General features: G+C 55.4%; 1 protein-coding gene across 1 annotated transcript in view; it reads right to left on the bottom strand.

Annotated features, from left to right (window-relative positions):
* Il12rb2 (interleukin 12 receptor subunit beta 2) overlaps nucleotides 1-21,490 on the bottom strand; it is a 38,915-nt gene that overhangs the window by 15,985 nt on the left and 1,440 nt on the right. The window contains exons 2-9 of the mRNA XM_087212774.1: nucleotides 20,651-20,938; nucleotides 15,545-15,659; nucleotides 15,194-15,375; nucleotides 13,612-13,754; nucleotides 12,782-12,932; nucleotides 10,623-10,699; nucleotides 5,853-6,072; nucleotides 3,171-3,374 (exon numbers count right to left, since the gene is read on the bottom strand). Coding sequence (XP_087068900.1) covers nucleotides 3,171-3,374; nucleotides 5,853-6,072; nucleotides 10,623-10,699; nucleotides 12,782-12,932; nucleotides 13,612-13,754; nucleotides 15,194-15,375; nucleotides 15,545-15,659; nucleotides 20,651-20,938 — 1,380 coding nt within the window. The remainder of the gene's footprint in view (nucleotides 1-3,170; nucleotides 3,375-5,852; nucleotides 6,073-10,622; nucleotides 10,700-12,781; nucleotides 12,933-13,611; nucleotides 13,755-15,193; nucleotides 15,376-15,544; nucleotides 15,660-20,650; nucleotides 20,939-21,490) is intronic.

The following is a 21,490-nucleotide window of genomic DNA, read 5'->3' as shown; positions in this document are numbered from 1 at the left end:
CTCAGCCTGGGTGAGTCCGTGTCTCAGGGGGATCTTGTCTCAAAATAAGCTCGGAGCTCACTGCAAAGGCGGGGGTTCACTCCCAGTGCCATAAAAACAACCAACCGACCAACAACAACCAAAGAAAGGGAAAAAGCTATTCAAATCCCAACACAGACTTGGCACACAGACTGCCCTGGATCGGGGAACAAACAGGCCAGCAAGCGAAGACCCTGAACTTCCACAGATAAATCATCTGCGGTTTACAAGAAAGTGAGGCTGGGCTTTCGCAGATGAATGACCCCAACGGCCTTTCTTGCTCCGATTCCCACCGGGCGCTCTCGGGCATCGCGAGGACACCGGGACGGGGACGTGAAGGGGACGTGACCGGGATGGGACCAGCCAGGCCCCGAGGTTCCGTCCCAGCCCTTGTCCTGCCCTCTGCTCCCCAACCTGCCGGGCTGCGCCCCAGTGGCCTCACTGCGCCTCCCCCGCCTCTGCGTGCCACACTAATGCTCTGCCCGGCGAGCGGCTGTGGGATGTCCCTCTTCCCTGCCGGATCTCCTGGCTTCTGTGGACCTGATTTCCAGCAGCAGTGAGGAAAAGGCCCTCCCACATAGCTTTAAATTCCTAGGGAGACTTTCCCGGAGAGAAAGCAACACCCCGGCAGGCCCCTCGGCGTCAGGTTGGAAGTGAGGACGCTGCAGCGGTGCTCCAAGCCGACAGGTCACCGGGAACAGGGACCTGAACTGACAAGGATCAGGCTTCCAAAGCTTCTGTTGAGGGATTTTTTTTCCAGGGCTTCACGCATGCTAATTCAGCACTCAACCACGGATCCACATCGCCTGCCCAGGAATTTCCATCACAGAGTAATTTGTGTTTTATATGAAAATCTGTCACCCTTTAAATACTTCAGCAAGTAGGCAACATATAAAGCCCTGTCTGGCAGCGGTCTAGCAGCAGAGGAAGACACGCCACGAGTTCCAGGCCACGTCCCCAAGGAAGATGAAACGGAGAAAGACCCTGTCTGCTTAGTCCTGGGCTCCAAAGCAGCTCTGCTGGCAGAACCCAGCCCAAGAATTCGGCAGGGCACACAGGGCACGGAGGCCAATTTCCGCCTGGCTTTCTGCGCCCGGTGCCCCGCCCGGCCGGTCCCAGGAGCAGCCTCGGAGGTCTGCGCGCCCCGGGTGAGGGCATGTGGCTGCGCACAACGCGAGCCGGGCAGCTGCCGGCCTGGACGCCACCATAGGCGAGGTCTCTTCTGTGAATGTGGGCGCCCACCCTGTGTGCAGGAGACGTCCCGACACCCACAACCTAAATGAGTTTGTTGGGCTCGCCGTTTAGCCCACGGCCAGCTGCCTCCATCCGAGGCACACGGGCGTGGCACAGGGCAGGCCAGGGACGAAGCTGCAGGCTTCGACCCTCCCAGGCCGCGCCCCGGCGACGCCCCCCCCCCCCCCCCCGCAGGGCCCCGCCCCCAACAGCACAGCGCCCTTAACCAAAGCCCCGCCTGCGAGCGCTTGCCCAGAACCTCTGATCACATCCCCAGTGCAAGGCGAGCAGGGCTGCACTTCATCGTTCAAGTGTTTATTTCCAGAATGAGGCAGCCACCTAAACTGAGAGCTGGCCAAGTGTTTCCAAGCAGGAAAACTGCCAGCAAGTTAATTTTGCTAGCTACGATATTAATTTTACTCAAATGCATCATTCTAAATTCCATTAGGATACTTTATCTCACTGAGTGTGGAAAAGTCCTCCCTTGTCGTCTATTTCAGGTGTTCCCAGAGAATTCTAGAACTTCCAAAGGAAGAACCCGAGGGAACGCAGTTCTAACGACCCCCAGGGCACGGATTACCCCTTCACGGTTCGGAAGCCGCAGTTTCTGTCCACTGCCCCTCTGGTTGACGGGCGCCACCGCAGGAGGAAAACTGTTTCCAGGGCAGCAGCTCTGGGAGCCTTCCGAGAAGCCATCAGCCGGCCTGTCAGAAGCAATCCAAGTTGCTTCTCTAAATTCACACCCGCCTTCTTGTCATTTGCATTCAGCCTTTGTCCCGCTCTCCACATCAACAAGGAAACACATTTCATTATGTTGTTGTTGTGGTTTGTTTGGTTTTCTTTGCCTTTTTTGGAGAGAAGGTCTCCCTATGCTGCCCAGGCTGGTCTTCAAGTCCTGGGCTCAAGCAATGCTCCTGCCTCAGTCTCCTCAGTAGCTGGGACCAGAGGCGCCCTGTTACTATTCGTATCGGAACAGACGACAGCCACCCCAAACCAAGCCTCCCAGCCTGCCCCGTCTGGAATTCTCTGCTACTGGCTAATGGTTTCTCTGGGAGGTGCAGTTCTGGACCGTGAACCCAGCTCTGGGTTCAAGCTGGGCCACCAGGCAGCGCGAGCTGAAAGGGCACCGTGAAGATGGCACCTGCGAGGGCCTGGGATCCTGACAGCGACCCCGTGCCTTGAGCTCTGTGCAGGTAGGGCCTCCTTCCTTGTGGGGCACCCTCCCGATGTGGACTGTCAGGACACTGCTGGGAGCTGAGCTTGAAAACCCCACGTGTTTCACAGTAATCATACACTCGCTAAACCATCAAGCAGGCACTAAGACGTTTTCAGCATATTATTGGGTCCTCAAAGTATCACAATGAATAGGTAACACTGTCCTCATGTTTTGGATGAGGAAGCTGAGGCACAAGAGTGAAGTAATTTAGCTTGGTGTGGTGGTGTACATGTGTAACCCCAGCCCTCAGGAGGCTGAGGCAGGAGGATTGTCCTGTGGCTGAGGTGGTGTTTTCTGCTCTGCCATGCCTTTTTGTTTATTTTTAATTTATTTATTTTATTTTATTTTGTTTAGACAGGGTCTCACTATGTAGTCCATCCAGCCTGGCCTCAAACTCTCTGTGATCCTCCTGCCTCAGCCTCCCAAGTGCTGGGATTACACGTGTGTGCTGCCACACTGGGCTTTTTTTCTTTTTTCTCTTTTTGCAGTGCTAGGGACAGGAGCTCACCCCGTGTGCACGGCCAGCTCTACCACAGAGCCTCAGCCGCGTGGTGCGGTCCCCATGGACTCTAGGACATCACTGTCCATCGTGGTACTAGGCTGTCGTGTCTCCTTTGTAACTGAAGCGGGCTCTGGGTCCCCGCCTGCAGTGCCCTGAGCGAACATGACCTCGCGACCCCCTGGAGCAAGGTGACCACGGTACCTGAGATGACGGCAGACCTGTTGGAGGCGGGGATCCGCAGCCAGCTCAGCGGGGCCTGCGAGCCGCGCCCGCGCCCGGGCAGCGCCGTCCACTCCACCAGGTACTGCTGCACGGCGGGCCCCCCGCGCCCGGGAGGCTGCCAGGTCACCGAGACGCTGTCCTCGCCCCGGGAGCTCGCGGAGACCTCGCGGGGAGCCAGCGACCCTGCACGGGGACAGAGGGGACGGGGTCAGCGTGGCCGAGGACGCCCGGGGACCCAGCGGGCTTCCGGGCCGCACTCGAGTCCGCCTGGAGCGCTGGGACCGCGTGCCCCGCTGCCGCTGTGACGCGCACCCGCACCGTCGTCCGCGGCCTGCACACGCGTGGGTGTGTGGTCCCGAAGCACCCGGACAGATGAATCCGGTGCCGCTTCTAACCTTTCTGCACTCAGCATGTTTCTGGCCGTCTCCACCCGCCGCCACACGCAGCTCTGCCCCTTCCTTCAGACTGCGGCCTCCGCCAACCCGTCCTCGTCTCCTCTCCTAGGGACCAGCAGGAGCCACCTCCCAGCTCGGCTCCTGGGCGCCTGTGCAGGGCGTCTCTGCTGCGCATGCTCAGAGTACAATCACGTGTGAATTCACGCGATACTGCGGGACATCTCGAACAGAGCCGCGTGGCCAGCGCTTGTGTCGCCCTGGGCGCAATCCTCAGCCCTCAAAAAGAGACACCTACATGCGTGCATACATGAACGCATGCACACCTACATACCGAATGCACACATAAACGACCAGACGACACCTCCACAAGAATAACGGGTTCTCATTCCTCCACCAACACTCGTTTTGTTTTTGTTTTGTTCTTTTGATGCAGTCTCACTCTGCAATTCAGGGTGGCCTTGAACTCACTATGTAGCCCAGGTTGGCCTCGAAATCACAGTGATCGTCCTGCCTCAGCCTCCTGAATGCCCAGATTACAGATGTGTGCTGCCACATTAGGCTTTTGTTATTTTCTAAGTACCTTTTTTTTGTTGTTCTAACCAATGTGTACAATGGTATTTAATTGTGGTTTTATTTTTATTGTTCAGATTTCCTATGAAGCTGAGCTCATTACTCATGAGCTTCTTTTTTTTTTTTTGTACCTGGGATCGAACTCGGGTCCTTGAGCTTGCGCAGCAGGCGGTGAAACCACTGAGCTAAATCCCCGGCCCTCATGAGCTTCTTTATAGTGTGACTGTATTTATATATTTTGCTCTTTTTTATTTTTGCAGAATCCTGTCTTATTTAAGAAAGATTCCAGGCTGGGGATTTAGCTCAGTGGTTTCGTCACCTGCTGCGCAAACACAAGGACTTGAGTTTGATCCCCAGTACCAAAAAAAAAAAAAAAGAAAGAAAGCTTCCTATGCATGTGTGTGGTACCGTGGATCGAACCCAGGGCCTTTGCACATTAGACAAGTGCCCCTGCATCGAGTTGTTGCTGCAGTCCGCAGGCCTTCAGGAGGGCAGTGAACCCAAGAGCAGGTCCCAGCTCACGGGCCAGCACACAGCATGGCGACATCCGCTCGTGTCCTCTCTGGCCACTGCCACTGCCTCTGTCCTCACTATGTCCTCAGATCATGACTGAAAGGGTCTGGCACCAGGACTTGACAGTGTATACAAAATAACAGTGTTTGGGTAGAAGTGTCCTCAAAATGATGGCTAAACCAACAAGTATATAAAATTATTATTGAATTTTAAGGAAGGGTCTAACTGTAAAGGGTTATTCTTTTCAGGGATTTTTGAATTTAGGCCAATCGTGTTTCCACGGAGCCCTTTTGCATTAATTCCCACTTTCTTGACTTGTTATGGTTTAGATTGGAAATGTTGCCCAAACACTCAGCTCTCAGAGGTAGGCTTTTGGAAGGGGACTGGGCCATGGGGTGCTACACCCACCAGTGGATTCCTCTGTGATTTCAGCAGCCGATTGTGCTGTTCCGGGGTGGGGCCAGGTGGGAAGGGGCATCACCAGGACTTGGCCTGGAAGAGTTCATCTCCCTCCCGGCTCCTCCTCTCTCCTGCTTCCTGTGTGCCATGCCTTGAGCAGCTCTCCTCCGCCAGCGCCTTCCATGCTATGCCCTTCCTGCCTTAGGGGCAGCATACCATGGACTGAATCCTCTAAAAACCATGAGCCAGAATAAACTTCCTTCTAAGTTTCCACGTTGAGTACTTTGTCCCAGTGACGAGAAAGTAACTAGGATGGAATTCTCAGGCTGTGACAATAAATGTGAGACTCTACACTGGGCTGGGAGTTTGTCAGTAAAGACAGTCGAATACATATTTAAATTTGTGCAATAAAGAACTGCTAGAGCAGATTTGACCACATTTTCACTATAGTCAGAATCTTATTTTGATGTTGGCTTCAAAATGTGTGGAATGTCAGTCGAAAGTATTTTTCATCATGCTTAACCACGTGGATTATTCTTGCTTTTGTAAAAGTCTAATGAACAATGACAGTGTTCAGAGTAATGGCTCCGATTCTCCCTTGACTCACATTTCCCTGGCAGGCATGTGGCATCACCATGACCTGAGGACAGCTGACAGGATTCCTGTTTTAGAGAGGGGGCCCGAGAGGCACAGCGGCCTGGAAGAACCGGCATCCACCTGATCCTCACACCAGGCCTGGGCAGAGCCAGCGGAAGTCGCGGTGACAGAAGAGCAGGTGGCTCACCTGTGCCACACGGATTCCCTATGGTCACTTGAGCCGGCCGGGAGCTTCCTTTGGAGTTGGTGGCAGACACAGCTGTGGTCCAAGTCCCGGTGCTGGGGAGGACCCCGGTCCAGGAGGTGCCTCGTGTGACGTTCCACAGCATGGCTGCCCTCCCTGACACCTCCTGCAGGGCCACCTGGTAGTGTAGGATTCTCCCTCTCGCCTCTGCCAGGCTCAGGCTCTGCAAGGAAACACACGCTGGCTGAGTGCCCCGCACTGGGCCTGTCTCCTGCGGCGAAGTGACCACGAGGGGCATCCTCAATGCCATCGCTTCCCAACAGCCATTTGGAAACAAACCAGCTAACATTTTTGAAAGTTCATTTTTCAAAATATACTGATTTTTCTTTCTTACTCCAAAATGAAATTTGCTGATGTAGAATCTGAACTCAGATCTGGACGTGAGCATCAGGGCTACCGATCCCAGGGAGCCAGGACGAGGCTCCACTAGGCTGGGTCACAGTTCCTAAATCATGGGCCACACTGCACCGGCGCTGTGGAGCTAAACTAGAGACTTCTGCACTGGGCGAACAGAATTAGCCCTCTGTGTGACTCACGAGTTTTGGAATAGCAAAACTACCAATGGAGATCATGTGGGAGGGATCCCAGAAGTAAAGAGAAAACAAATGATTTTGTTGTGACCTTGCTGGGCAGGGTGGCGCACTCCTATAATTCCAGCACTCAGGAGGCTGAGGCAGGAGGGTTACTGTAAACTGGAAGCCAGCCTGGGCTACACAGTGAGTTCAAGGCCAGTTTGTATTGCATAATGAGTCCCTGTCTCAAAAACCCCAAACCAAATAAAGAAAATAAAAGACGCCTTTCTATTTTATTGGGTCCTTTCTCCCCTTCCTGCTCACTGCAAGGTCCGACTATTTGGTTTACCTGCCAGGAGAGGCTGCGCCCCCACGAACACCTGGTTCGCTTCAAATTCCTCTTTTCACATTACGTGCATGACCGGTCTCCTGATTCTAATTGGGTTTCGGAGATGGTGGCGTCCGGGAAGAGAACGATCCGCTGCGCAGACTCCAGCGTTGCTGTGGATTAGCACGCGCATCCGGCTTCCCCTTGAGCTCCGTGACTGCCCACCACTCCCGGGGACAGTTCCGGGTCCGAGAGGCCCATGCGTGGATCTGAAACCACGCAGTGCACCCGGAACGCGTAGGTAGAGAAGCTTTATTTTTGTTTTTTGGACAAGGTCTCGCCCTGTAGTTCAGGCTGGCCTTGAATTCATAGCCATCTTCCTGCCTCGGCCTCCCGAGTGCTGGGGTCACCCGCCTGCACCACCGCGCCCGGCCCGGAAGCTGCTGGGAAACATTCAGTCCCCTCGGGGTTCGCGGTCCCCGCAGACGGGCGCGGCTCGGGAGCGCCCTCTGGTGAGCGTGAGGGGAAGTGCGGCGTGGGAGGCCCAGCATCCGAGGGGGACGGGGGGGGGGAGGTAGGACTTTGGGGTCCCCAGCGCCAGGAGGAAGAGCCCACTCGGAGTCCCCTCTGTATCTCTTCCTGCTCTTTCTGCGGGAGGTGATGGAACCTTTATTTTTACTGTGTCATCAGCGCGCGTCTATGGTGCAGAGTGACTGTCCCCGCGCGGCGCTGGTGCGGGGCGTCCCGGTGCTCAGTCCCCTCTGCGTCCCGTCCCGCCTTCCCCTTCGTGCCCCGTCCCCTTCCAGCCTGAGGAAGACCTGTCGCCCTTCCTACTGCCTTTAGTTTTCTCTTCTAAGAGAAACCGTGTGATCTTTACGCTCCGCTGGGAGCAAGCACCTGGGAGGCCGAGGCAGGAGGATCACTGTGAGCTATAAAACCCGCCCCAAACTAAAACAAAACAACAAAAACCGAAGGCAGGACCCGCGCTGTGTCCCTGCAGGAAGGCGTGGGGCGCTGGGAAGGGGAGGGGTGGAGACCCGAGGTGTCTCCAGAGCGGAGCAGGCTGCACGGCCGTGGGTGACATCGCTCTCAGGACAGCAGAGGGCGCAGGAGGCGGCAGGAGGGCGGGACACAGGCGGGAAAAGGGTCACGCGGAGAGCACGCCCACACCCACACGTGCACACCCCCGCTCACACGTTCACACACACCCTCACACGTGCAACGCTGCCACACACACATCCTCACACTCAGACCTCCACACTCGCGATCACACTGTACACACACCGTGCACACACACATGCACTTGTGGCAAAGCACAACACCTCGGTGCTATAGCCACGTGTTACAGCTCAGTGTCACAGCTCTGAGGAACAGCTGAGTGTTACAACTCAGCATCACAGCTACTGCAATTTGAAGACGCGAGAATCTGACGTTCACTGGAGAAGGTGGAGAGAACCCTTACTGAGAAGTCTGAGCGCTTGACTAGGAAGGACGCCTCCTTATATAGGGATCTAGGAGTAGGCGAGCATGCTCACTAAAGCGGGGGGGGGGGGGAGTTACAGAACATTCCTGAAGGGTGTAGTGGGTGAGCATGCTCACAGAGGCAGAGGGGCGGAGCTAACAGAACATCATTCCTGAGTCGAGAAGGTCAGGCAGTTACAAGACATTGCGCTACACTGGGCGGGGCTCCCCAGGAGCACGAACTGTTACATTTCTGGAACGAAGCATTTTGTGGAAAAGAACCTGGAGGCCAGGCAAGGGCAAGGAAGGGCCTGTCCTACTGTGTAGCATTGCTCTGTCACACTTGGGGTGTCAGTGCCCTGCACAAGTGACAGGTCCCTCCCTCCCTCCCGGTCCCTGACGCGGGAAACGCACGCTTTCTCGCTTGGGGATCTCACGGCTACCCGCCCTTGGCCCCGGTGCTGCTCCATGAGGCCCGTCGCAGGTCCGTCTCTGCGACACGTCCCCTGGTCCCCTCCTGGACACTGCCCCAAAGCCTCAGTTTCCCCACCGAGGGGCCACGGGAGGGCGTCTGGGCTGAGCCCATCTGCAGCTCTGGTCCAGGAAGTGGCCCAGGTCAGGACAGGAGTGGTCAGTCCTCACAGCCTCACAGGAGCACTGCACCCCAGTTTCCTTGGGGAGCAGTGTGGGCTGGACAACCCCGGAGGGGCATGGAGGGTCCAAGTAGGAGCACCGGGCTCTGTTCCTCAGCTCTCAGAGCAGTGTGGGCTGCACAAAAGGACAGCTTTGCTTTTTTCTTTCTTTCTTCCTTCCTCTTTTTGAGATAAGGTCTCACTATGGAGCCCAGGCTAACCTCAAACTCATGGAGATCCTCCTGCCTCAGCCTCCCAAGTGCTGGGATGACAGGTGCATGCCACACCCAGCTGAGGGAGAGGCACTGTAGAAAGAGCTCCCTCTGTGCTGATGGGCAACAGGTCCACATGAGCGTCCCTTGGGGTCCCCATGCTTTCAGAATGAAGGGGGCACAGGGGTGTGGGCCTAGGCCCGGGTGAGTGGCACAGCAGGGCTCCCCCGTGTGCTCTGTGGTCCTGAGTGGGGACTTGGACTCCCTTAGGCGCCGGCGTGGCACCAAACCTCGGGGCGCTGGGTACATTTTGGCCACCACTGGGATGAACATGGGAGGCATGGTGCTGGCTGACTTGTCCCGGAGCCCATGCCGTTACCCTCTCACTCCCCAGGACGCCCCAGGAGAGAGGCAGGCAGCATCCCCACGGCCCCATGGCCTGGTCCCTGTGGGGACAGATTGGGAGGAGTCGTCTTGGGGAGGGGGCCAGCCTTAACAAGTCGCTCCCATGTGCCATTTAAACAGAATGGAGTACTACCCTGCCAGGAAGAAGGATAACCTTGAGTCATCTGTAGGAAAACAGACGCCCCTTGAGACCATAGTGTTAAGTGAAATAAACCAGACACATGAGTTTAAGCATTTGGCAGAAACCCGAAGTAAAAATAAAGAGGAAAGTAGAGGACAGATCATTGGAAACAGGGAGAGGGATCTTTTGCAAAAGGGAAGAGGACCAGGAGTTGGAGGAGGAGGAGGGGATGAAGAAAGAGCGAAGCCCTGCTGTGTGCAGGGACCCACGCCCCACCAGGAGCGCAAGCATCACACACTGCAGACGTGGGCTCACAAAATAAAACTTAAAACACCAAAGAAATGGCTTCCTTGTAAACAAAGAAACCTGGCGCCTGCCCTGACTTTCGCCCGACTTCCGCCCTCTCCCAGGCACCGCAGCCTTCGTGTCCTGCGTCCAGAACGTCCTGCACGAAGGCAGCTCTGGGGCCGGGGATTTAGCTCAGCAGTTTTGGCGCCTGCTGTGCAAGTGCAAGGACCTGAGTCCAATCCACGGTACCCCCAAAAAGCAAAGCAGCTCTGCTCTAAAGTGAAGTCTGAGCGGCATGGTGGCTGCTGGCAGCCGGCTCCTCTCTGGGACCCCCTCGAGCTGGCCCCCTCCCTCCCCTTTCCCTTCCTTCCTTCCCCTCTTCATCCAGCACTGGGGATTGAACCCAGCAAGCTGGACAAGGGCTCTACCTCAGAGCTGTCTCTTGGCCTTTTACATTTTATTTTGAGACAGGGTAGCCTAAGCTGGCCTCAAACTTGGGGTCCTCCTGTCTCAGCCTCCTGAGTAGCTGGGATCCCAGGCGTACACCACTCTCCTGCCTTGTACCTCTCCTTCGATGACTGTACAAAATACGTTCCTAATTTCCCATGCCTGCAGTGTGCCCAAAGAGTGAGCAAAGAGGGTCACGTGGTCACCACTGGGACCTTCGTGTAAGGGGGACGGGAAGGGGACCCAGTCGCAGATGGTGTGGTGGGCTGGAGACCTGAGGCAGAGGGCAGAGGCAGGGGGCACTCACCTTCCAGAACACGGACACCTGCCGGCCGCCGGCTGCCAGCTGGCTCCGGTACCACACGTCCAGCGTCCCCGAGGGCTCTGCGGGTGGAGAGGGGCCCAGGTCACAATGCCGCCCAGGGGCCCGGCTGGGTCCCTAGGCCAGTGAGCCTAGGAGGATGGCCTGGCAGGCTTCATGCTCTCTGCACACCGAGCTCCTCTTACTATTTAAGAACAAGCAAGGACGCTGTTGGCCGTAATGTCAGCAAAGGCAAGGTGACCTCTAAGAGACATTCTAAATGATGATAAGTGAGGAAATGAATTTCCTAACTTATCTTTAAAACATACTAATGCATGTTTCACTTCTACATGAGTATTTGATCTTAAACAACTCAAAGAAAGTGCGTATGATTCTTTCTGTTTTTGGTGTTTTGAGACGGGGTCTCCTATGCAGCCCAGGCTGGCCTTGAACTCACAGCGATCCTCCTGCCTCAGCCTCCTCAGCACTGGGATGTGCCCGCCCCACTGGCACAGCTCTGTGCAGCAGTTAACTGTGAGCCCCAGCAGCCAGGGCACACTGCAGCTCTGCAACCTTGGACCAAGGTCACGGAGTCTCCTGGGAGCCAAGAGAAGGCCGGGGTTGCGCCCTCTTCTCCTGCTGAGCCGAGGATTCATCTGACCCCACCCTGGGGGAAGCTGAGGTGGCTGGGGTGAGGTCCCTTCCTGGCCAGGCAGGCGTGGGTGCCACTTCCAGCCTCCCCACCAGGGACCCGATGGCTCCTGACTTCCTGTGTGACTGTCACTTCCCCCTCCCTTGATCTTTTCTCTAAGTGGGTTCTGCTGGGTCCCTAAATCTTTCCTAAAAACTCTTTCTCTTCCCCTCACAGTGTGGCCTGGGAGCTAAGAGAATGTGCTTGTCATCCGAGAACTCAGGAGGCTGAAGCAGGAGGATCTCTGTGAGTTCAAGGCCAGCCTGGGCTACATAGTGAGACTGTTCTCAAAAACAAACAAAACAAAAGAATGTCCTCTTGCTGGGCATGGTGGCACATCCTGTAATCCTAACACTGTGAGGCTGAGGCAGGAGGAACTCAAATTCAAGCCCAACCTGGGGAACATAGCGACTTAGTGAGAACTTGCCTCAAAATTAAAAATTTTTAAAAAAGGACCGGGCTTGTAGCTTCATGCAAAGGACCTGGGTTCAATCCCCAGTATTGCAAAAACAAAAAACAAGTGGAGGAAAAAGAAGTCTCCCACAGGAGGGCGTGTGACTCTTGCCGGGGGCACTGACTGGGGACCGTGCTCGCCCACAGGAAGCCGTTTCTCCCTGCAGCTGGGCAGCTGGGTGACCGGTGGCCGCGGGGCCCTCCCCAGGTGGGGCAGCTGCAGTGGGGAGAGAGGACGGAGAAGCCGGCCCCCCCAGGAGAGGCTCACTCGAGATTTGTGTCACCTTGTGCACCTGGAGCGGGTAAAGGGAGGATGTGTCAAAAAAACTTCACACCTAGGTCGGCTGCAGGTGTTTCCGAGAGAAAGGGGGGCGGTGAAAACCACAGGGGCTTCCCGGGGAGGGGCCCAGCCGGCGCAGGGGCAGAGCGAGGGAGGGAGCCCAGGGCCAGCCCGCCTCTGACAGTAGCCTGGTCGGCCTGTAGGGGTTTGATTCGGAGGAGGAGTGCTTAGGCTTAGGGTGGAAAGGAAGGAGGAGCCCGGATCACAGCTCCAAGTTTCCACCCAGTGAGGAGAGCAACAGAATCGCCCGCCTCGGACGCCGCCAGCCTGCCATGGTGGCACAGGCCTGTGATCCCAGCACCCGGGAGGCTGAAGCAGGAGGATCGCCGAGATTTCGAGGGCAACCTGGGCTCCACAGTGAGTTCAGAGTCAGCCTGAACTACAAGGCGAGAGAGACCCTGGCTCAAAAAAATGTTTTTAAATAAAAAATGATAATTAGTTACCACTTGCATGAACTGGGGGGAGGTTGAGACAGGAGCTTGCTATGTAGCCCAGGCTGGCTTTGAACTCCTCCTGCCCCAGCCTCCCAACTGTTCAGATGAAAGGCCAGTACTCCTGGCTCAAAAATCACTTGTAAGTGGACGCTCACACTTTGGATACCGCACCGGCCCTGGTCGCCTGTCCCCTGTCCCCGCCCCGCCCCTCCTTCCTGCCCCTCCCCGTCCGCCCACGGCCACAAACCTTCCTCGGGTGTGCGTGCCCGCAAGGGTTCGCTCCAGTTGCTCCAGCCTCCGCCGGAAAGACGCAGCTTAGAGGAGACCTGGAATTCGTAGTCGGTGAAGGGCTCCAGGCGAAGCCCTTCGTGTCTCCCCTGGGCGTCGGTCACGCTGACCTGGGAAGGGATGCGCCGTTCGTTCTTTCAACCCAGGCCCACCCGCCGCCTGAGCCCCTAATCCGGCCCTGCCTGGGGACAGACACGGCCCGCGGGCATGCGTGGGACCCAAGCTCTTTGGGCGCCTGGCCAGGCTCAGTCAGCGGAAAGCACTTTAACCTACAGGGCTGCGATCAGGTGGCCGCGATGCTTCCACGCCCACCAGAGAAGAAACAGCAAGGACCCGTACTGAATACACATCATACTGACCTAAGGCCACAGCTTCTCCTCAGAAACAAAACCCAGTCTCTGGGCACTAAGAGCCTGAGTGGGGGCTGGGGGTGTCGTGAAAGCAGCAGAAAAATGAGTAGAGTTTGAAACTACTGATTTTCAAAAAGCCTCAGAGAAGCTTCCACACTGGAGATTCTTTCACTCTTAAGGATTAGTTTTGACTTGGACACAATTAGCAAGTGATGAATGTTTCAACACAGACAGAGAGCTGGCTTCAAAGGAAAATTTGAGCCCTGTGTGGTGGCACACACTTGTAATACCAACACTTGGGAGGCTGGGGTGACAGGCGTGTGCCACCATGTCCAACCCCGGCCAAATATTCTGACTCCACATTCTGCTCCTACAGCAGGCAGCAGTCTGCATCGTGGTCCTGAGAACTCTCTAGCGCCCCTCCCTCGAAGGCTCTTACCGTCCTCCAGGATCTGCTGTCCCCGGGCCGGTACCGGAGCCGGTTGAGCAGCACCCAGGCCTCGTCCATCCACTGGAGGGTACAGCGGCTGCCAGACCCATTCGGGAACTGGACTCTGAGGTCACTCGGAGGAAGCGGCTTCACTAGGAACCAGGACAGACAGAAGAGTACGGTTCAGGCTTGGTGATGGGAAACTGCAGAGGGCCAGCCAACTCGGGCGGTCACAGACAGCTCGCCTCAGCACACCCTCTTCCCCCACATCTCTGTTCTGCTTCTCCCGGGTGACTTAAAGCAAACCAGTGTCCAGAGCCAGGAGGTCCAGCAGCCGGGAGCCAGAGCCGGGCAGGGGTGGCTGCGGGGTGGACACAGGGACACAGGGGACAGGATGGGACTGAGGGCGGAGAGCAGAGCCGTGTGGGCAAACTTCGGACTCAGGCAGGAGAGGGGCGAGGGGTGCAGTGGGGACAGGAAGAGGTAGGGTGAGGGAAGCCCGTGCCACCGGGAGGGGCAGAGTCTGGGGTGCCCAGAACACTGGCCTCTGATTCGCAGAGCCAGGGGGCCAGGGTGAGATGGACAAGTCCAGTGAATGTTTATGTTAGAAAATTTACCACAATCAAAGACATCGCCATGAATCCCTCTCCAGTCCTCCTTCTGGCATTGAGCACACTCGTCCCCTGTCCTGGCCACTTCCTGCAGCAGCTCTGGAGCCCTCTCTCCTGAGCGTCTTTAGTTGTGCTGTCCTGAGGCCTTGGTGTCCTGACTCATTCTAAACCTTTCCCTTTCCTGCTCATTTTGACTTTGGGGAGGAGCCAGAAGTCTCAGGCACCAGATCTGGTGAATAAAGCGGACAAGGATGCAGCATCTTCGTGTTTTAGGAGCTGCCTTTCTGCTGGCTGGCGCTCAGCAGCAGCAGTCACTGACTTTTAAAAAATCACACCTCCTAAAGACGCTCAGGAAAGAGCACCCCAGAGCTGCTGCAGAATGTGGCCAGGGCGATGGGTTGAGTGTGTTTGAAGCAGGGGGAGGGTTTAGAGGGGGATTCGTGGCAATATGTCTTTTCCAGCAATATACTTAAAAAAATTTAAACATTCACTGTATATTTTGACCTCGCCTTGTATTAGCTCAGGCATGCTGGGAGGGGTGTGGCGAATTCTCAGAGCGAGATGCACTTGAACCTCGAGACACCGGATTTATTTGATCGCGTGTCTCTGGCTGCCGTGGCCCATCTGTGGGCTGTGGGAGAAGCCATGGGGGAAAGGACGCCTTGACCTCTGGGGCCTCACTGAGCTTCCCCAACAACCCCCAGGGCCCTGCATGGCCGTGCTATCTTTGGCAGCTGGCACGTTTGTGGGTGTGGAGCTCCGAGTGCACTTCTCCAAGCAGAGATCAAAGGTGCGCACCCCGCCTGCCTCTTGGCATAGCACCTTTCCTGTGTCAGGGTGACTTCCAGCTCCTTCCCTGCCCCTCGGCCGGGCGCCAGCTCCTCACACCTCTCCGGGGAGCTGGCACAGGAGCGTTGAGCGATCTAAAGCATATTGTGCACATCCGACGAAGGACACCTGAAACACTGGACCCAACGTACCTATGTCCAGGAATGTGAACGTCGATGGGCCCGAGGAAGCGTTTCCGAGGTGGTTTGCAGCGGTAACCTCAGCTGTGAAACTTGACTCAAGTAGTTCAAGGCTGAGGCTGATTCCAAGGTCCAGGCGACGACAGTAATTCCCGCACTGCTTCTGCCAAATTAAATTTCCGGGTCCATGTAGCCTGTCGACAAGACAGACTGTGTTTACTGAGACACTCTGCTTTCTCTTTGTGATGGATAGGAGCCACAGGGCTGTCCCGAGGTGTCTCCCGCTGCTTCCCCCAGGCCAGCATGAGTCTGTTCGCTATCACCAAGCATCACCTAGGACCCCCGGGGCCACTGCACACTCACTGTAGCGTGTAGTTATGGCTCAGGCGGGTATCTCGGCCGGGGTCCCAGGAGCAGGCCACGGCTCCATGCTGTCCCTCCTGCACACAAGACACATTTCGAGGGCACTCTGGAGCAGCTTTGGAAAGAGCGAGGGATATTTTGGTCAGATTGCTATTATCTGCCAATAAAATGACAATAGTGTGGCTCCCCAGCCTCCCAGCCCGAGACACGGCCAGGGCCTGTGAAATTCAGCCTTGCCACCCAGACATGAATTAATGCCATCAGATACTTGCTATGCACCAAGTGTTTTATGCGCGTTCTTCATAACCAGACGCCTTTATTACCCATCTTTCATCAAACAGGAAATGAAGACCTAGAGGTGAGCTCGGCCAGAGGCTGCAAATTATGCAGTGGCAGAGCCGGGGCTGCAGTCGAGTGTGCTTCCCTTCAACTGCTTGCTGCCAGGTCCCGGCAGGTGAGACCCGCGCTGACCCACGAGCCCTGGTGAAGATCGGGACGTTTCCAGTGATGCCGACCCAACACCAGCCGTTTGTGGGGACTCTTTCTCTCCATCTGCACGACATGCAGGGCTGGTCACCCTGCTGGCCACCACTGGATGGCACCGCCTGGCCCTGACGTGGGCAGTGCACAGCCATGAAGGTTTCTGAGTTGATTCTTTATAGACAGAAGCACTGGCTCCTCCCGGGGGCTGGGTGCGGGGTTTCCTGGGCACAGAAAAAGGGCTTGGGGCCAGCATGGGCCTTTCCACTGCAAGGTGTGTTTTTAAATGAAGCCATTTCTAGTCACAGGTAGGACTGAGCGCGGGGAGTTTCTCAGAGGCCATACTCTGTTATGTGGCCGTCCTTTTCACCCCGATACTGAAACCCACGAGTACACAGATACCTGGGGCTGAGAGCAAACAAGAATCCCGCCGAAGCCCTAGATACCCCCGCCCCCCAGATGTAACTAATGGAATAAATGGTTTTTTTCCTGGACCTTAGAAGCTACCATAGACACAGGCACAGTAACCTCCACCATGCGAGCTTGGACAAATTAGCATCTCACAGCTTCAATTTCATCTATAAAACAGGCATAACAATAGATAGTTCATATAGTTTACTTACTGCAATAATAAACTTTTCCTTTTCTTAAAATAATAGCCTTGGAAGGTGTGGTGGTACATGCTTATAATCCCAGAATTTGAGAGGCTGAGGCAGGAGGATTGCCCTGAGTTTGAGGTCAGCCTGGGCTACATAGTGAGTTCAAGGCCAGCCTGACCTACACAGCAAGACCCTGTCTCAAAAAAAAATAGACTTTTCCTTGTGTACAAATATGCATATGCATGCAGCATATTTATAAACATGGGAGTATAAACATGTATAAACACACATGCACACACAATACATAAACATGTGTGTACACATGTAAATATATATGGACATGCACAATATTACATGTACAGTCTACATATGTATACATATACTACTCATGACTGACTCACATAGAATACTGTGTTAACTTTTCTGTTCTACATGACTTTGTTGGTGTTGGAGTGAGTGATTATCTTGCTCTTCCATTTGTTTTGTTTCCTAATTATTAATATAACTCCAAACTCCCATGCCAGTTATCCGAGGCACTGTTCAACACATTCAAATGCCCCAGGTGTGTATCCATTCCATCTGTGTGAGGACCTCTCTCCAGAGCCTTGTGATCTTTCCTCCAGGACAGGCTGCCCTTCCCTGTTACACAGGGCTCATTCTGGGACTGCCACCCTCAGCGTTCAGATATTCTCTCTTCTTTCTCCCATGATGGGCCTCTGGCTTCTTACACGCAGTGCTTTCTTCTTTCCTGGGTTAGTTCCTTGTCCTGGTGGAGCACACCCTGCAGTAGCTCTCTGGGAAAGAGTGCATGGGAGGAAATGTTCTGAGCAGGGTTGAAAGTCATTACTTCTCTGGCTGCATATACCATTCCACCTTGGGAAGAGTCACGAAGGTGCCTGAAGGCTGTGCTTTGGTGTCTTTTACATTTCAGGTTGCTGCTGGTCTTAACGGCCTGGAGCCAGTCAGATTCTTGAATCAATCAATGTATATGGTTTTCTCTTTGGAAGATTGTGGAATCTCTGCTTTGTCTCTGCTGTCCTGTGTTTTCCTGGAGATGTGCTCACTGAGGGTCTGTTCTTGTCCCTTCTTCCAGATTCTCAGAGGACCCACACTTTGAGAGCCCCTGTCCCTCAATTTGAGAAACTTTCCTGAATTATTTCTCTGCTTCCTCCCCTCTATTTTGCTCTTTCTGAAAGTCCCTATTTTTCACAGGTTGGATTTTCCCTTACTTTTATATTTCACTTGCTGTATTGGAAACTCCTGTTCTTTTTGCTCTACTTTCCAAAGCCAAATGAAAAACAGAGTTTTTCATTTCTGCTTATCTTTTTTTTTTTTTAATTTTAGGGGCTTGTTCCCAGTTTTCTGAACACTTCCTCCCTGGCGCCCTCCTTTTGTTTTGTACATAATCTTTTCTCCTAAGCTGCTAGGGCATCGGGGCGGCTTCCAACACTGCTGGGCTCTGACCACTCTGCCTGCCCCCTTTGCTGTGTGCTTTGTTAGGCTGTTTTGGTTTCTGTCCTTCATGTGTGACATCTGCTTCAGATTTTTATATTTTATTCTCATGTGCCTGGAAGGCAGTAAACACAGAGTGGGTTCCGCGTGGGAGTGAATGGGGGCCCCTGGGGGCTCAGGGTTTGACTCAGGATGTCTGGCTAGACCAGGGCCCAGTGTCCTCGCTGAGCATTCTGGCGGGCAGCTGGGGAGTGCAGTGTGCACAGGTCCCTGTAGCTGCTCTGTTTTCTCAGTGGCATTGCCCGGCTCCTCTGAGCACTGTCCTGTGAGCCTGGCACCGGGCCTGGCTAGGGCGTGGTGGCAGGGAGAGGCCTGGGACGTGGGCTGGTGTCACACGCTGGCCAGTCAAATCTCCCGCATTTAGGCCCACTTTTGCCACATGGCGTCCCCCACTTCTGAGTGTGTCGGGGAAGCCCTTCGGGGCCCAGTGAGTCTCTGCTTTGCTTTCTCAGTGCCGGGCAGAGGCTGAGCTGCTCACCTCGATCTGGCTCTGCTCTGGCCTCCAAAATTTAGTCACTGCACCTCGCTTCTGTTCTGTTCTCAATGGTTTGTGCCTGTAGAATTTATGGGCTTCCGTAGGGACAGAAAGGAAGCAAATCTGTGTGTCCAGTGGCCATCTGGACTCAAGCCCCCTCCTCGGACCCTGGAGCCGCGAACAGGAGGCAAGCCCTGCACCTGCGCTTCTGCAGGGTGGAACAGGCCTCACACCTGCCCCTCAGGCCGCACTGTGAAGTGAACTTGCTCAGCTGGGGGATCGTGACATCCCCCAGCCCAGGACTCCGCTTTGCCACAGGCCATCTGTCCCAGGGACACCTGAGCCCGCTCTTCTCAAAGCAAAGAAAGGGACAAAGCCAGCCTCAGGCTGCAGACAGTTAAATAGAGTGGGAAGGAAGACACTGAGCAGTGGCATGGTTGTTACTGTTTTAAAAACCCGTCTCAGTATGGGAAACAAGTTTAGAGAAAAAGCTGTCAGAAACGTCAACAGCCAGACCTTACGTTGTACTGAAAACAGCCAAGCAGGAGTCCCTGTCTTTCATTCATTGCCTTGATTGCCTAAGTTGCCTGAGGACTGGTCTTCAAGGTTCAGCTTGTGCACTGACTGTTTAGTTTCTGCACAACTTGGGTCAACTCTGGGCAGCATGCGAAGGAGCCGGAAGGAAAGGCATAAACCTGCCTCCTCTTCGTAGTCTGAAAACCCAGTCCCGCCGAAGCCAGGCCCTCAGAGATTGTGGAGTGCACAGCCTGGTGCACCGAGCAGCTCCCCGCCTCCACGTGCACTGCGCTGGATGCATTGTCTGAAACCAAAATTCACCGAGTCTCTCCTTGGAATGACTCGCATACTCAGAGTGAGGTGCCGCTTCCAGCCAGTCCTTCTCGAAGGCGCTAAAGTTGCTCAGAGAGGGCAGTGCGCATGCGTGGTTACTGCCTGAGTGCCCGTAGGTGCTGACTGCGAGGCGGAAAGTGTCCGCAGCCCTGTGGGCACCTGGACCTGGCACCGCAGGGCTGAGTCACGAACAAAGCAGGCACTGTTGGTCTGGTGAGACTGTGAGATGAGACTCAGTGGGTCAAATAGGCTGGTGTCCCAAGGGCAGGGCCGGAAGGGCCCGCGGGGTTTCCACGATAAGTTGAGCTTTGTCGCTGAGCAGCACCGCAGCCCCACATGGAGCCCCCTGGACGAAGTGCAGCCCAGTGCTCTGCACCCCGATGCCTCGCCTGGCCTGGCACTGGGTCAGGTGCTTTGCATACAAGGGCTCGGGTCATCGCTCATGAGGTAGGATGCTCCTGAGTGAGGATCTTCCTCACTCAGGTGGGGAAACCGAGGCTCAGGGGAGCTCAGTGTCTGAGTGTCCGTGGCCAGTAGCAGCGTTGGGATTCAAAGCCCATATGCCTTCTTTTCTTTTCTTGGCTTTTTGAGACAGGGTCTTGTAGTGCAGCCCAGGCTGTCCCTGAACTCACTGTGTAGCCCAGGCTGGCCTCGAACTCCTGGAGATCCTCCTGCCTCGGCCTCCCAAGCACTGTGATTACAGCTGTTCGCCATCATGCCTGGCTTCCCGTGCAGCTGCCAGCCCTGGCATTTTAGTCCTTCCCTCCCAGCAGCTGTGGCCAGTGGTGCAGATGAGTTCAGGCCCACTGGGTAAATGCTGCCTGATGGGACATGGGGACACTTCTTTTGTTCCCCTGCTGATGTATTTTCACCTGCTCTTTTGGAGGATGTTCCTAAGTGACTGCTGCGGGGTCCATCTTCCTACTACTGAAGTTCAAAGACAAAGGGTAAAACAGTCCCAATGGCCAGAGAGAGGAGGGGAAGGGGAGGGGGAGGAAGAGGAAACTCTTACCAAACAGGACCCCGATTCTACTGATTTCTGCTTTCCCGAATTGAGATGCTCAAATGATACCAAGATAAAATTCTTCCGGTGGTGGGAAAAGAAAGACTTCTCCCGTGTGCAGATTTCTGCTTACACCCGGCAAAGGCCAGAGATCGGGTGTTTGTGAGGAGCACAGAAAGCGAGCTCACCGCCCACGGAGACCTCCGCCCCGCACACCAGGGCTAGGGTGCCTGTGGCGCAGACCGCTTTGCAGACAAACACAGCTGTGCCCAGGGGCAGGTCCGACACTCGGAAGCTGAAGGCCGGGCCCTGGTGGGAGCCGATTTCCGTGCCGGACTTGTAGAGGATGAGTCTGTGGAAGGCGGAGCCTTGCAGGCAGCTTTGGCCGGGCTTCAGCGAGCAGGAGATCTCCACCGCCACGCCGAGAGGCACGACACTGGCCGGTCTCACGGTGACGTCGCCCAGCCGGCACACGTCTGCAGGGAGAAAGAGGACGTGCTCAGGGGTGAGATCGAAATAGAAGCATCGGCCACCGAAAGCGCCCACTCGGTGACAATGCGCGTCCCCCAGCCCAGCAGTGCCGTCGTCAGAACCGTATAGAGGAACACGGCGAGGGCGCACCGCTGGAGGAACCTTCAGGAAGACAGTTCCGGGAAACTCAGCCTCCCCCTATGCGAATTTCACAGCAGACTACTGAGCAGGGCTTCCCAGAATAAATCACATTCCCGCGTGATTGGGAAAGGCTGCCTCCACATGGTACTCATAGCAAGACGAGCTCTCAGGCCTGTTCAGGATGACCCCTTCTCCGCTGCGTTCCTGGGAGAAGCTCTGCGGAGCCTCGCGGATTATTTTATAGCGAAGGGACCACACGCAAAGGCTGGTCTGTTTGTGGCCGACATCCGGGCTGGCAAGGGGTCTCACCGCGCTGTATCTTGATATTTCTGCCAGACACCAGCCCCTGGGGCGCATGAGCCACCATCTGATATGGCTGATAGAAACACGAGAGTTCGTCTTATTTACTATTGCTC

Source organism: Heterocephalus glaber, unplaced genomic scaffold, assembly GCF_053883595.1.
Source record: "Heterocephalus glaber isolate CG9 unplaced genomic scaffold, H.glaber_assembly_v1.0 deba00001442, whole genome shotgun sequence".
Taxonomy (NCBI): Eukaryota; Metazoa; Chordata; class Mammalia; order Rodentia; family Bathyergidae; genus Heterocephalus; species Heterocephalus glaber.
This window is presented reverse-complemented; position numbering and strand designations above follow the sequence as displayed.